General features: G+C 36.8%; 1 protein-coding gene across 6 annotated transcripts in view; it reads right to left on the bottom strand.

Moving 5' to 3' along the window:
- Gapvd1 (GTPase activating protein and VPS9 domains 1) overlaps nucleotides 1-16,994 on the bottom strand; it is a 442,880-nt gene that overhangs the window by 218,098 nt on the left and 207,788 nt on the right. For all 6 annotated transcript variants that reach the window (XM_090389457.1, XM_090389454.1, XM_090389464.1 and 3 more), the window contains exon 12: nucleotides 10,335-10,557. In XM_090389457.1, coding sequence (XP_090245583.1) covers nucleotides 10,335-10,557 — 223 coding nt within the window. The remainder of the gene's footprint in view (nucleotides 1-10,334; nucleotides 10,558-16,994) is intronic.

The following is a 16,994-nucleotide window of genomic DNA, read 5'->3' as shown; positions in this document are numbered from 1 at the left end:
TCTATAATTGAAAATGCCAAAGTTGAAACACCAGACTGGGAAGCAGGGAGGACTGTCTCCACTTAACAACTGAATATGAACATCAATAAGCATTGATTTAGCTTTTCCGATTGTTTCTATTTACCTGTAAATGTAAATAGATTGCAGTACAGTGGGAAAACAAATTCCACAATCAGAAGTATGCTATGAGTTGCAGTGACTGTGACACTGGACTGTTTAAGATGTCATGGTGGTTGTGACATAGGACCACAAATGGTTATGTGTATAAAAGGGTGATATCGTTGTACATGCTGGTATTAATAATGTTAAGTGTAAGCAATCTGAGGCTCTACTAACAAGCTTGAGGTTGTTAAGAAAAAAAACCCCAAGTTATGAATGAATTTGAAATTTTCTAGAATATCGCATGGCCAGTACTTTTTAACAAAAGTGACAGTTTTACAGAGACTAGACACACTTGAATAAAAGCTTGAATAGAGGCAGTACAAGAATAGTTGCTGTGCTATTGAGATAGTGTTAGGTGGACTGGAAAACTGCTAGTTTAGAGCAATACACAGAGTAATAGTTTAAGGATAGCCAAAATTGGAACTGATTCTTGCATTGCTTCTATTGTAATGCAGTAAACTGGGAAGAGGGGTAGGTACTTACAGGACATGTGGGAGGTACACATGGGACTAACAATTACATGGGCTGTGCCAGAATTATCAAAAACACAAGCAGGCACCCAATTTCTTTGATTATATATTAATCTTAGGTAGCTGGGTTGCAGTAAACTGAGAAGAGGGGTAGGCACTTACAGGGCATGTGGGAGATACACATTGGGATTAACAATTACATGGGCTGTGTCAGAATTACCAAAAACACAAGCAGGCACCAATTTCTTTGATTATATATTAATCCTAGGAGCAGAATATAATCTTATGCTCCTTAAGTATTGGCTGTCATCAAATGCTTATACATTATAGGTACTACAGAAGCATGGTGTCACTCTGATATTGAGGAGGCAGAATTTGAATATAGTGATTATAATGTATAAACATGTAGACAAGACAGACATAATGGGGCAGCACGATTTTCATAAGCATGTAGATTCTGGAAAGTACACTTAAGAGACACAGGTTACCTGGTTAATAATGAGGCTGGCTGGTGTGACAAACACTTGTAAAACAAAAATAAGAATAGAAATATGTTACAGGACAGATGTTATAGATTAAAATGGATGAGTATAACAAAAAACTATAGAGACAAAGTGGGCTGGCAAATCAAAATGTCTTACCATGGGGCATTTTAACAATCCAAACATTGCGAGTTGTTCAGTAACAGGGCATTTCTGATTTTCTAGAAGATAACAAGCATTTGATACCACCTAAGAAATACTTCAAAGTTTAGACCAAATATCAGATGAACCAAAATGGATATCAGATGAACCAATGAATTTAATAGAAGAAAGATGGGTGGAGTGATTATAAATTTTAAAAGACTCTTACAGTACATATAAATTAGTCTGTATATATTAAATGTAGTAAAAGAGGTAATTAAATCACTAAGCTATAATAATGAGAATAAAGTAGTAAAGGAGTTAATTAACTATAATAATGAGAACATCCCTGGATTCAGGAAAAGTCTCTATAGATTGGAGAGATGCAAAGGAGTCTGTCTCCTATTCACAAGGGTGGCTCAGAGGATGAAGTGAGTAATTATCGACAAGTATGACTTCAGTCCCAGGCAAAATAATGGTGTCAGTAGTCAAGTATGACTAACCCCCTAAGTTGTTGTTGTTGTTGTTGTTTTTGGTTTTTAGGAGCATTAGCAACTAAGGCCATATTGCTCCGGGATATGCGGTGGTCATTCCCTGACCTTTCCGCATCCTCCGTATTTGGTGGTGACGGGCTCGAACCCCGGTCTAATCAAGAAGCGTGTGCTACGCACTGCTGCCCTTCCCACCTGGCTACGGAGGCGCAAACCCCTAAGTAATCAAGTTACTAAGGAGGGATCAGGCACTGAAGCAAATTATGAGAAGTCTGGCTGAGATCAGAGAAAAATAGCAGGGAATTCTTTGTTTATGTTAATATTAGAAGAAAAGGAATGAACCACATTGGTCTACTGCATGTGAATGGCACATCTGTTGATGAGCTTTTACGGGTCGCTGATAAATAAATGCATAAATGTTGTCCACCTATAACATTTTAAAGATTAGGTTAGCAGACATCTGTCTAATACTAATTAGAATATAATGATTTTATAATAACTGAAAGAAAAACTGTTTATGTTAACACCAGAAGAAAAGGGATAAACCACATTGGTTCATTGCATATGAATGGCATGTCTGTTGACGGTCTGTACAGACTGCTGATAAATGTATAAATATTTTCCATCTATATTCACACATAAAGAAGCTTTTAAAGATTGGGTTAGCAGACATCATTTTATACCATTAGGAAAATGGTATAAAACCTGCCACAGCTAAAAGTGAATAGGGCACATGGGACTGGTGGAATTGAACCTATTAAATTAAAAGAAGCTGCAAAAGATAAACCTTTTATCCTTAACATGAGAGAATCCTGATATTCAGGAAATGGGGGATTCAAAGAGTGAAGTGAGAAACTACAGATATACCTATAAGTTTGACCTATGTGTTAGGAAAAATAATGGAGTTAATAGCTAAACAAGTAATGCAAAATTATCTTGATAAGAGTGGCATCTTGAGAAAGAAATCACACAGCATGAATTTATTAAAGGGAGATCATGCTTGACTACCTCATAGTTGATTAGCAACTTACATCCAGTTCCTTTGTGATGACCTCATATGCAATTATGAGACCATCACAAAGGAACTGGATGCAAGGATTAATCTGACATCATATATTTAGGTTTCAGTAAAGCCTCTGAAACTCATGCGTAACTCATGAATGACTGTTGTAAAAATCAGAGTAATGTGGTACTAGGGGCATCCCTTAACCATCCCTTTAGCATAGTAGTAACTATGCTAAAGAGATGGTTAAGTGGCAGGAGACAGAGTGGCTATAAATTGGCCATTGCTCTTTATAGACATGTGATGAGCTGGGTAAAACACATTCAGTAATGGGCAACTTACTGTTTTAATATACATTAATGATATTGAGGTAAATATTTGTAGTTTAATAAGCTTGGTGATGATACAAAAATAGACAGAATGAATAATAGCAGTAATCAGGGTATGCCATTTCAACAATCTCTCAATAAACTAGGCAGATGCCCTGAAAAATGGCAACTGAGGTTAAAAATTGATAAATTCGCATTACTACATTTGGTAGCAGTAATCCTGGAACAATATACCACTTGGGTAGCATCAAACTCAAGGTAGTTGATAATAAAAAAGTCTTAGATGCAACTGTACAATTCAACGTGAAGTACTCTGGGTAGGGCAAACAAGCTAATAAAACAGCTCAGTGGTTCTGTCAATGATACGAAGGAAGTCTTCCAGTAGGGACAAAGAGGTGATTATTCCACACTGTATTAAGGCTACATCTGGAATACTGCATACAGGTTTAGAAACCTCATTTTAGGAAGGACACAGATCTGTTAGAAAGGTTCAGAGAACTTTGGACCACATAGAGATACTCTGATGGAGAAAGACTAGGGGTGCAGTCTCTGGAAACTAGGCATCTGCATGGTGACCTAACTGAACTATAAGATTTTAGAGGGGCTAAGTAAACTAACTGCATGGCTTCTTTATTCTTTCTCAGATGACACACAAAAGGGAACAAATTTAAATTAAAAAAGAATGATTGCAGAATAAAAAGACAATTGGCTAAGAGAGAAAAGAATGGAGACAAGGCGTTTTTCATATATATGAATACAAAGAAGAAGAAAATGAATCAAATCAGATCCTTGTGTATTAGATGTGGGAAAGTTTAGAAAACTCAGCTCATGTTACTGACAAACTGTTATTGAGCATAAATCTATTGACAAAATTACCCTTAATGGTGAGGAAAAACTGTAAAAATAAAGCTGGAAAGCATAAAATTAGCAATATTGAAATATCAGAAGATTATTTATTAGAAAAACTTTTGAACCTAAAGGCAAGTAAGGCTCCTGGATATGATGGTATATACCCAGTAATTTTGAGGAAGGTGGCCAGAGAGTGCATTGAAACACTGAAGTTAATTATGAGGGCATTATTGGACTCTAAGTGAGATTCCTTTCAATTGGAGAAGTGCCAACATATCGCCAATACATAAAGGCTGTCCTAAGAATAAAGTCAATAACTACAGACTGGTTAGTCTGTAGTTCCCCTATCACTTCAGTGGTAGGGAAATTCTTGGAGGCAGTGATTAAGAGTGCTGTATAAGCTGGAAAATATTAGGATTATTGGAAAGATTTATAGACAGGTCACAGGTTGACAGCAGTGCAAAAGGCAGAGATTTATGATTAATGGATATTCTTCAGTTTGGTGTAAAGTCAGAAGTGGGATCCCAAGAATCGATTCTAGGACCACTTGTTTCTGATTATCATAAAGGACATCAACAAAGGGATAGAGGGAGCAATGTCAACATTTGCATATGATATAAAGATTGGAAGAGTCATTAATGATAGTGCCAAGCAGCTCTCCTTCAGAATGACCTTTAGCATTAGCGTCAGTAGAAACTAAGGCTTACAATACCGAGATCCCGGTATTCAGGATCCTGGGATTTTTTCCAGTATTCAAGTTCTGGTACTGATACAAAATACCGGTTTTTCGGTACTAATTTAAAAAAAAAAAGTTTATAATTTAATCACCTTTATGTGATTATGACATCCTTATCTCTACTAGCAAATGTTCGATAAATCATCGATAGGACACCATGCAACATTGCAACCTGTCCACAATTCTCGGACAACCATGTCTAACTCCCAAGTCCCATTCCTCCACTACTGACTTTAGTTCAACTCCACCAAGTGTATAAGTTATTTTGGGGTTGCTGTTCCCCAGGTGTAAGACCTTGCATTTTGTTGAATTAAAGCATATAGCTGACACTTTTCTGACCATCCCGAATGTTTATCTAGGTTACTCTGAAGAAGCTCTGCTTGGCGGCGATCATTAACTACTCTACTGATCTTTACATCATCTGCAAGTTTAGACATCACACCCTATATCCCTTCATAGATGTCATTTAAGATAATCAAAAATAACAGTGATCCCAATACTGATCCTTGGGGAACCCCACTTCTTACATTAACCCAATCTGAGGAATAACCATTTATCACAACCCCCTGCCTGGTGCCCTCAAGCCATCGTGCTATCCTATAATTCCAGCCTGCCCCAACTTATAAAGTAACTGCTCATGTGGGACTGAGTCAAATGCTTTGCTGCTATCTAAATAAACAATGTCGAAATTATTCTCTAAATTCAGCTCACGAGTGACCTGTCAAAATGGCTAACCAGATTTGTTAAACATTATTTTCCCTTTACAAAACCATGCTGTGTATCCTACAGAATTCCATTTCCATCTAAATGAACCTGAATTCCACCCTTGATCATTGCCTCCATGATTTTCCCTACTACTGAAGTTAGACTAGCCGGTCGGTAATTTCCCATTACACCAATTTACACCAATCCAATGGAATCTCTCCTGAGTCCAGTGATGCTCTCATAACTAGCCTTAATGGTTCAATGCACTCATTAGCCGCCTCCTTTAAGATTATAGGGTATATTCCATCAACCAAAAGAGCCTTACTCGCCTGTGGGCATGAAAGTTTTATCATTAAATCAACATGTGAAATTTCAACATCATTAATTACATTTTTTTCAACTTCGCTCCCATAATTTCTCATTGACGTGAAGGGTTTTTCTTCTGTAAATATCGATGCAAAGTAACTGTCGAGTTCATCTGCAACATCAGTTGGGGTATCTAATACTATCCCACGCAATTACACATGCGTCCGATCTGATTTGTCCTTCTCTTCTTTGCATTTATATATGTGAAGAATTCCTTAACTGCACTCTTTGCTATCTTTATTCCTTATCCCCACTCTTTGCTCTCTCCCAGACTCATTAAAGATACTATAGCGAATATTATACTTTGCTGAATAAAATGTCTTTCTCCTTCAGAAAATGATGAACATAATTCAAGGATGAACATCAGTGTTCCGCAAATTCTTTCCAAAATAAGAAATTGCCCGACTCCAATGAGATTTTAAAAGATGAACTTGAGTCGGAAATTAATGAAATACTTTTAACTATTTCTGCTAAAAAAGTTCAAAGCCTAGAAAATATGGACTGAGATCGTCCATGATTATCTCAGTACAACAGTACTAGAATAGAATCTGAAAGGGCGTTTTCTGCTGCTAATCAAATATGTACCAAAATTAGATCCATTTTAAACAATCATACTATTGATTGCCTATGTTTCTTAACAGCTCACTTTATCCGGACAGGTAGTGTGGAGGCTTAAACATAACTAAACTTTGCAGTGACAATATGTATATATATATATTTTTTTTTCCAGAATAACTGTATTTTTAATGATTTTTTTCAGAATATTTGTTATTGCAAGAAATCTTTATTTAAAACTTGAATTGAAGTAATTACAGTACTTCATTTTTTCCTTACTTTATTAACTGTCATCAAAATTTATTGAGAAAAAGCGTTTGTTTTTGCAATACTGGTATCCAGGTTTCATAAATTAAAAATACCGAAATACCATATTAATATTTTGAACGGTATTGTAAGCCCTAGTAGAGGCATATGATGCAAGAAAGCAAGCTTATACAGCATCGGAAGAAAAAAAAAAAAAAAAAAAAAAAACTTTCCCATTTCACCCATTCTTTTGCTCCAAAAGTTTATCCACTTCCTCCTTCATTTCATTTAAGCTATCAACTTCCACAATGACAGATGAAATTTGTTGGCTAAACGCAAATATCCACACATCTATTTGACAACTGTCTTTCCTCAATTTCAGTTTATGTGCCCCCTCAAGGTTTGTAATCTGAGCAAGAGGAAAAGTCCCATCAGCACTGAGCCTGCTCAATCCAATCATCTGGAGATTATGCACCTGTGAGGTGCATAATCTTCAGATGTTGCAATTTTAAGAACTTAAGCCTTTCTTCGTAAGACCGTCCATTTGTTCCCCTCACCAGTCTTGTTGCTCTTCTCTGTACTCATTCTAGAAACTCTACACCCTTCCTGAAATGAGGCTTCCAGACCTGTACATAGTACTCAAGGTGTGATCTGACCATTGCCTTATACAAGGGAATAATCACCTCCTTATCCCTGCTAGCAAAATTCCTGTATATCATCGACAAGACCCCCATGACCTACTCTTGCAGCCTGCCTGCACTGCTCAGAAACCTTCATATCTAACTGCACAATTATCCCCAGCCTCTTTCATTCTTCACTACCCTCAGTGTAACACCACCCAGTTGGTACATTTCTCTGGAGTTACTGCTACCCATATGCAGTACTTTGCATTTATCAATGTTAAACTTCAGTTGCCACTTTTCAGTCCATCAGCCCAACTTTTCTAGATCCTCTTGCAGTAGCATACTGTCATTAACAACCCTGCAAACCTTTGTATCATCTGAAAACTTCAACATTAAGCTTGATGAAGGTATATCAGACTTCAACATTAAGCCTGATATACCTTCATCAATATCATTGATAAATACAGAAAACAACAATGGACCCAACACCCAACCCTTGAACAGAGTAATGGTCAGAAAAGTGGCAGCTGTGTCTTAATGCAACAAAATGCTAGGACTTACACTTTGGGAATAGCAACTTATACACTTGGTGAAGTTTGAATTAAAAACAGTAGAAAAAGAAAGGGATCTGGGAGTTATAATATGGGCAGATATTACGTTCTCTGAGCAGGGTAAACAAGTGGCCAAGAAAGCCCATGATATACGGTTAATGAATTATCGAACAATAGCGTACAGAGATGAGGTTATAATCCTACTATATGAAGGCAATTGTAAGGCCATACGTGTAGCCGAGTGGGCAGGAGCGGGAGTGCAGTAGCACACGCTCTTTGAGTAGACCGGGGTTCAAGCCCCTGACTGCTGAATACGGTTGATCGGCCAACCCGCACTGGACCAGCGTGGCAGATTATGGTCCATTTCCCTCAGCATGAATTGTTGAGGAGGCTTCCACCCTGCAGTGGGTTGATAATGGCTGCACTTTACTTTACTTTTTTACGTGGAATACTGTGTCCAAGTATGGAGACCTCTACTAAAATAAAATATTGAGATTCTTGAAAAGGTACAAAGACAGGCAACTCACACAATGAGATCAGAAAAAGGAAGACCATACAAGGAAAGACTCTTATTATGTTGGCTACAGAGCTTGGTAACTAGGCACCTTAGAGGGAGACGTGATTGAGGTGTCTATAAGGGTCTGAGAACGGTTAGTAAAATGGATGAAGGCAAAATTTTCACTGGTATAAAGAATTTCAGAACTAGGGGCCATAAATTCAAATTACAAAGGAAGAGGACTAGACTGTAAAACGTTTGCTTTCAGCCAGCAAATTTTTGAGTTTCCTCCACAGGTAATTGAGACTGACAGTTTGAAGAAATTCAAAGGTCTATTGGAGTTATCCACATGAGGAGGGAAACACAATCTGTCTATTTTCTTATCTACTCTTTTTTTTTTTTTTTTTTTTTTTTTTTTTTTCGTTTGGGCAGATGCCTGTGGCAAAAACCTGTGGATTCTTTGCACGTCTAATACTAACTATTAGAGATGATGGATGATATGATTTTTTTTTTTTTGCTGATACTGTATAAGCTTGCTTTCTTGAATAATTTGTCGCAACTAATACAAATAATAATTTCCTTTCAGAAGATCAGAGTTGCAACATAGAATTAAAGAACTGTTGCTCGCAATGCAGAGATGCAATGTGATTAATTAATGGTCAAAGGATCACTTTCTGGTTAACATTATCCAATCTTTTGATTAGAAAAAATGCATTTCTCTATGTGCTGCTTACTACAAGCACTTGCTGTATACAGTAATTTCTTTATGCAGTTAGTTGGCTGCAGAGATCAAGTGTGGGAGAGGGGTAGTGACAATGCACTTTCAATGTATTGCCATGTTACGGGAAAAGGTGGACCACCCCCTGGTCACCTTTTTCCCATAACCCATTTCTAGAAACCTTTTTCTGGAAAAGATTACAGGGAATGACCATATATCTCTGCCTTAACTTTAATATATGAACACCATCTCCCCCTCCAAACTTGCCCTGCTTCTTCCCATGATATCTAGATGAACAACAGTAAACAGAGCAATCAGTCCCAAATTAATAATAATTTGATTGGTATTATCCATGACTTTTAAGAAATATTAATTCCTTCTATTAAATCAATCAGTCACCAGTTGGGGAGGGAGGGAGTGAGGGAAAGGGTTATGTTGTTATTTGGTTTTTAGGAGCATTAGCAACTAAGGCCATATTGCTCCGGGATATGCGGTGGTCATTTCCTGACCTTTCCGCATCCTCCGTATTTGGTGGTGACGGGCTCGAACCCCGGTCTAATCAAGAAACATGTGCTACGCACTGCTGCTCCTTCCCACCTGGCTACGGAGGCGCCGAGGGGAAGGGAGAGGGGGGAGAGAGAGAGAGAGAGAGAACTTCTCTTTAATAGATCATGTTTCTGTCTTTTGCACAATCCAGTACTTTTAATTTGGTACAAAATTTGTAGTTCTGATGAAACTGGTACAAGGCAGAAGAGGTTTTCATACACTGTCAGCTTCAAATTGAAAGTTATCGAAAGTTATACCTAAGAACATAGAAACAGGAGAGCTGGAAGGCAATTCAGTACTCCTCCTGCAACCAAAAAAATTATATCTTTACTTATGAATTTGTATTTCAAATATATGCAATAAAATATTTTTTTTTCCAAGATTTCCCTTCTAAAATCTGGGTGTGTTGTATGTTTCAGTGCATCTTATCATCCGGCAAATATGGCATTTTTCTGAGTAGTACTGTAAACTGCATTCCTGTTTTATTTTATGCTACAGTATATGTATTAATTTATTTAATTAATGAAGTTACAGCATACAGAAAGCAGCCTTCTCCATAATTGAATATATGTGCTGAGTAATAAAAGCAATTTTGGAACAATACTTGGGAACATTCAAAGAAACTATAATCAAATGATCTGTATATTTCTACTCAGTATAAGCAAACATTTGGAAAAATTAATGGCCAGTTAATATTAATAAAAAGCATGAGTATATTTTATAAAATGTTTCCAACTTTAAACCTAAAGTGCCATCTTCCCATTTCCCCTTAATCTTGCCATATGTGGACATTTTCACAAACATAACTCTCACAAATGGCAAGAGCAAGGATTTTAATAAGCAGTGGAAAATAACAAATATTTACCTAATACATCTTCTATGATTATATCTCTTGGCTCACACCTAGAAACATCAAGACCAGAAGTATCACAATCAGCTTCGGAACGAGCAGTATCATCTGATCTAGTAACACTTGCTGTGTCATCTGTATCCAGATCCTGTAATCGCTCTGTATCAGAAGCAAGGACATCAGTACTCCAAGCATCACTCTGACTAGCTGTTTCTGATGCATCTAATACACCAGGTGCCTGATTAGCAAAAAATAATAACCAGTGAAACATAATATTACAATATAATGTACAACTTATCTAGAGTATTATCTTCACACTGTTTCTTATGTTTATGTATGTGTGCATTATGCATATTAGAATTAGATAATACAAATTTGATATTTGATCATTTACATCCAGGAAAGCTTTCAAAATGATTTTTTTTTTTTGATGCTGCTTAATAAAAAATAAAAAAAAATTACTAACATTTCTTTTCACAGTGTGGAATTATGAGGTCAGTAAGGAAAAGAAAAAAGAAGCAAGCAGGAAGCTAACGGATCATAGCACTTAATTGTCAATGCAATCATCAAAAACATTTATACATATGTCCCATTGCTATATCAAACTCAGGAAACCAAAACCTACACTGCATAAAAACATTGGTTGCTATCACAACCAATAACAGAACATCACTTTCAACCTTTGCATGGCCAGAAAAACTTTCACCATTAGGCTGTTGTTTAAATGGACTAGTAAAAATTACTAGTGGTGAGGTCACAGTTATAGGAGGATGACTGAATAGTCCTGAAGTAAAATTATTAATGCTTGCCATGGAGTTCATGTTTCACATGCTGTATGAAGCTTTGCATTGTCATGCAACAGCAGCACACTGCACCTCAAATAGCCCAAGAAATTCTCTGTAAACTGAGTTCCTAAGCTCTAAGAGTGAAGTCAATAATTATGATGCAGTATTTATAGTATCACCAAGGCCTTTGAAAATGAACAAGAATACCATGACGGCTCTGGTAAAGTCATGATTATCTTTTATAATGATAATGACATGATAGAGACTTTTTAATGGTGATTTTCGGAATCAGCGTGTATTTCTTCCAGAATCACATATTATCATTGCGGAGGTATGGAAAAAAATATTTTTGTTGGCTAGTGTTATCATTTAAAGTACAGGAAACCTGTTAGCAGAGGGGTGCCTTACAGGCTGAACAATGATCAAACAGTTTTGCATGTCGAATGGTTTATGCAACAATCAACCATTTAGTACTCTACTCTGTTACAGCATTAAACTTCTTTGCAGACAGGGGTAAACCTGGCAAAAAAGCTTCCAAGAAACTCATCAGGATGCTTCAATACATTGGTGTATATTTGGATTCAGGTTGAAAATGGTGGACCTGTGATTCTATTCTGATGATGCACAGGTTGAAAATGATTTAAATTTCTGGTTACAATAGCAGCAAATGAAGTATTTTTTTTACATAGCAGGTTTCAAGAATCTTATAAAACAATAGGGCATGTATATAAATATTTTTGATGACTGTTTAAAAATAAATGTCATGTTCAGATCAGTTTCTTGCTTGCTTTTTTTTTTCCCTTTCTTTCTTAATTATGGACTTTCCCTCATAAATGGCACAAGTCATCATAATACAATAGCTACTCCAAAACCTTTTTCCATTCGACGTTAAATAATAAAAATAAATAGAACCATTAAAATCTATGTTCTTTTTTTTTTTTTTTTTTTTTTTTTTTTGATTTGGTAGTTGTTGGCGCATCGGCTTCTGTGGCCATATTGCACCTCCCAAGGTTTTTGCAGTACTTTGATCCAAGCCCGAGGCGGGAATCGAACCCGCGACCTTTGGGTTGCCGGGCAGGTACTTTACCCACTCGGCCTATGTTCTTTATTTACACTAAATGCCAAGTTTAATCACTTCAGTTATAAAATTAGGTGGCAAGTTGTTACATTTGTTAATAACTATATCTTGTTCAGGTTCACCCTCTACTGCCACAATGATTTCCCTTTCCCTCCCTTGGAGTCAACAGGAAAACCTTAGTACTTCAATCTGGATCACTTCAATCTTGGAATCCTTGGGTGTACCACCCCAAGGATTCCAAGTAAAATAGTGGACTTATTCAACCAAATTTCCATATAGAATGAACAGCTTTGCCCCAATAATGCATACAGAGATGCCATTCTTCATCAAGCATTTCATCTGACTGGGCTCTAAATATACACCCTCAATAGGTGCTGAAAATGTAATGTGTACAGAGATTCAATTCTTCATCAAGAATTTCATCTGACTGGGCTCTAAATATACACCCTTGGTACTTGCTGAAAATGTAATGTCTGCCATTCCTCCTATCTCTAACAAGTTTTGCAATACACTATTCTCAGAAAGAAGTCAGTGCAACAAAAGCACATGAACATTTGAGAAACAAGTCCAGTGCCAAGGATCCAAATTGAATCATTCTTTCTGTATAATCTTTTTCCATGAATACAATTAATTCTTCATTCAAATTGAGTTAATATTCTATTTGTTACCCCTGGTGCTATTAATGTTCACTTGTCAACATCCAATTAGAGTGTAGGTCTAATTGAATGCTACCAGGTGAGAATGTGATAATCACACACTATTCTTTATTTATACCTACTTCTCTGCTTTCCAGTAGTTAATGTTTCATAATGCAGCTTCACCAACCAAGAGTAATTCTCAACAAATCCAATATAGTGTCCAACAACTGATTTTAAAAATAGACTTTTTAAACCTAATTTCTGGTCAAAAACTCTAATGAAATTCTGTTATATTTATAATTATTTTTAATAGTTATCTATTTATGTATATTGTATATTTATTTACTGTTTATTTTATTTTCTTTAATCATTCTTTAGCAAGTTAATGTAAACCTTTGCATGTAACCCTTCGGCCTTGTAGCCTGCTTTTGAGGTGTTTTATATCTCAAACCGATTTAAATAAGTAAAAATATAATAATGATAACAAAAAAACAATACAAATTGATAGCATAGCATAGGTTCTGCCCCAAAAAGTGAACTTCAGATTGGAACTTGGAGTTGATTAGATTGAATCATCTACTGTTGTTAGCTGTCATCATTACTGCAATGCTTTGTGATTTATGCAAGCCTGTTAGACATCTGGGAGGCATGTTATATTTCTGAGAGGGTGAATGGGGGGGAGAGAGTTACAGGCTGCCAGAACAGGTCATGGGGTATTGTCAATGATGTGCAGGAATTTTGCTAGTAGGGAAAAGAAGGTGATTATCTCTTTGTATAAGGCAATGGTCAGGTCATGCCTTGAGTACTGCATACAGGTCCGAAGGCCTCATTTTAGGAAGGATGTAGAGTTGCTTGAGTGAGTACAGAGAAGGGTAACAAGATTGGTTAGAGGAACGAAGGGGTCCTTTTACCATGAGAGGCTCAAGTTCTGCAAATTTCAGCATCTGGAGACAAGGCACCTGCGATGTGATCTGATTGGGGTGTATAAGGCCTTGAATTGGTTCGTCATTAGCCCTTTTCAGTCCACTGCAGGATGAAGGCCTCTCCAGCAACTTTCCAGTTCTTTCTGTTTTGTGCAATGGCCATCCATTTACTACCCATGAACTCGTGAATTTCATCTGTCCATCTTCGTTGTTGTCTTCCGGGTTTTCTTCTAGCTCCTCTTACATGCCATTCTGTTATTTTCTTAGTCCATCTGTCTCATATCTTCGAGCTATGTGTCCTGCCCAAGACCATTATAGTTTTTTAGTTTTAATAAGAATGTCCTTTACTTGAGTGTGCTGCCTAATCCATGTGTTTCTCTTTTTATCTAACAGTCTGATTCCTAATATAATTCCTTCCGTTCTTCACTGTGTAGTTCTCAGCTTCTCTTCCATTCTTTTGGTGAGTGCCCAAGTTTCACTTCCATAAGTCATGGTGGGGAGTATACATTGGTTCATTCTTTTATGTTTCAGACAAATTTGGATATTCCTCCTCAATATGTGACTATATTTCCTGAATGCTATTCCATTCAAAATTTATTCTTCTCTTGAGTTCCAGTCATTTATCATTATTACAGTTAATGACTTGTCCCAGATAAGTATATGAATCCACCTTTTCAATTACTGCTCCTTCAATCATTATATCCCTTTCTGTGGCATACTTGTTCATCATTACTTTTGTTTTAGCCATATTCATCTTTAGTCTGAAATCCTTACTAACTCTGCATAACTGAGAGTACCGAAATCAAATGGTTTCGGTACTCTCCATTCACATTGACTCCTTTCTGCGACCAGTCTAATCTTCTGAAAGCTTCCTCAAGGATAGCAGTAAACAACTTCACAGATATTGTGTTTCCTTGTTGAACTCCTTTCTCAATTTTAAATTTGCTACTGTCTTTGTCTAGTCTAATAAAGGAGGTAGTGTTCTCATATATTTTCTTCAAAATCATAATATATGGGGAATCTATGCCTTGTCTTTCCAGTGCCCGAAACATTGCCTTATGTTGTATGGAATCAAATGCCTTTTCATAATCCACAAATGCCAGGCATAATGGTGTTTTATATTCATTTGCTTTCTCTATTAAAAAAAAAAAAAAGTAAAGTGCAGCCATTATCAACCCACTGCAGGGTGGAAGCCTCCTCAACAATTCATGCTGAGGGCAATGGACCATAATCTGCCACGCTGGTCCAGTGCGGGTTGGCAGATCAACCGTATTCAGCAGTCAGGGGCTTGAACCCCGGTCTACTCAAAGAGCGTGTGCTACTGCACTCCCGCTCCTGCCCACTCGGCTACGGAGACCTATTAGCTGTGATATTACATGAAGGTAATCCATAGTTGAGAATCTTGTCCTAAAGCCAGCTTGCTCCTTCGGTTGATTCTCATCAAGTATTCTTTATAATTTGCTAGTAATGACCCTTGTGAACAACTTGTAAATGTGAGATAACAAGCTAATTGGTCTATAATTTCCAAATTCTGATTTATCTCCTTTCTTATGCAGCAAAACTATGATTGCATTATTCCACTCCTTAGGCATCACACCTTTTCTAATGCATTTTGTGAAGAATCTTGCCAGATTCTGTGTAATGTCGCTTCCCCCTAATTTTAACAACTCTACAATAACTTCGTCTTCCCCCAGGGCTTTCTGATTCTTCATTTTCTTCAACACATGTTCTACCTCACCAGGAAGGATATTGGGTATGTCGTATGCATTACTAATTTGCAATCCATCTTCCGTGCTGCTGGCATCATTCCCTCACTCCTTGCATAATTCTCTATAGCAGTCTTCTGCTATTTGAATTATACCTTCTCTGCTATTTATAAGTACACCATTGGTATTCTTCAGTTTCAATATCATTTGTCTTTCAGCTCATGGCTGCTGATTTAAGCCCTTTGTTTTCCCTTAATGCTTGTTCTACTTTTCTTGTGTTAAATCATATGTCCTCTCTGAGTCTCTTTCTAATGGCTTTGCATAGCTCAGTATACTCAATTTTCTCCTTCTCAGTGTTTATCTTGCTCTACATTTCTCATCTTCGGTTCACCATGAGAAGTGTTTCTTGACTAATTTTTTCTTTGGATTTCTTTTTACTTATAGGTACTCTTTTTACTTATCTTGGGCTTCATCACTTTCAGAAAATTGTGGTATTCCTCATCGATACCTTGGTCCTGAACAGTCTGCAGAAGCTCAAACTTCTTAAGTTCCAGTACTTACTACTTTTTCTCCTCTTCTGTTATCTCAAAGACCTTCGTATTATTTACTCAAGTCAGTTTTTTCCTTTCTTTTCTTACATCTATATCAAGTGTGCATCTTACCATTCTGTGATCACTTCCAACATTTAACTTGTTCAGGATGGTAACATCATTCACAATATGTCTTCTGTTAATGAGAATGAAGTCAATTTCATTAGCTGTTAATCCATTTGGGCTCTTCCATGTCCACTTTCTGTTCACCCTTTTCTTGAAAAAAGTGTTCATTACTGACAATCCTCGAGATTCTGCAAATTCCACAAGCCTTTCACCTCTCATTTCTTTCACCAATTCCAAAATTTGCTATAGTTCCCCTTTCTACACCGTTTTGTTTCTTTCCAACCTTAACACTGAAATCCCCCATAATGATAGTGTAGTGGGTTTTCTGCTCATCTAGAAGACTCTCAATTTTGGTGTACATTTCTTCAACCTCTTCATCATCATCACTCAATGTTTGTGCATAAATCATTATAACCTTTAGCCTGTACCTCTTAGAAATCCTCAGTAGTAGTCTTGACACCCTTGGTGATGTACTTTTGAATTCCAAAATGTTGTTTTTTATATCTTTATGGACCAGAAAGTCAACTCCACCTTTGCTCCTTTTCACTGTCTCCATTGGTGTACAGCAGATTTCCACTTGATAAACTTATAAGTTATTCATTTCTTCTTCTTGTTTCAGCCAAACCGATGATATTCCAATTCACACTTTCTAATTCTAATTCTCCAATTCGCATTTTCTAATTGAATGGGTTGAGCAGGCTCAATTCTGATGGGATTCTTCCTCTTGCTCAGATTATGAAACCTGAGGGGACATAAATTCAAATTGAGGAAAGACAGTTGTAGAATAGAAGTGTGGAAATTTGTCTTTAGCCAGCAGGTAGTTGACTGCTGGAACCAACTTCTATTTGTCATTGTGGAAGCTGATAGCTTAAATAAATTGAAGAAGGAA

This window comes from Mastigoproctus giganteus, chromosome 2 (genome assembly GCF_048544385.1).
Source record: "Mastigoproctus giganteus isolate SK-2022 chromosome 2, ASM4854438v1, whole genome shotgun sequence".
Taxonomy (NCBI): Eukaryota; Metazoa; Arthropoda; class Arachnida; order Uropygi; family Thelyphonidae; genus Mastigoproctus; species Mastigoproctus giganteus.
This window is presented reverse-complemented; position numbering and strand designations above follow the sequence as displayed.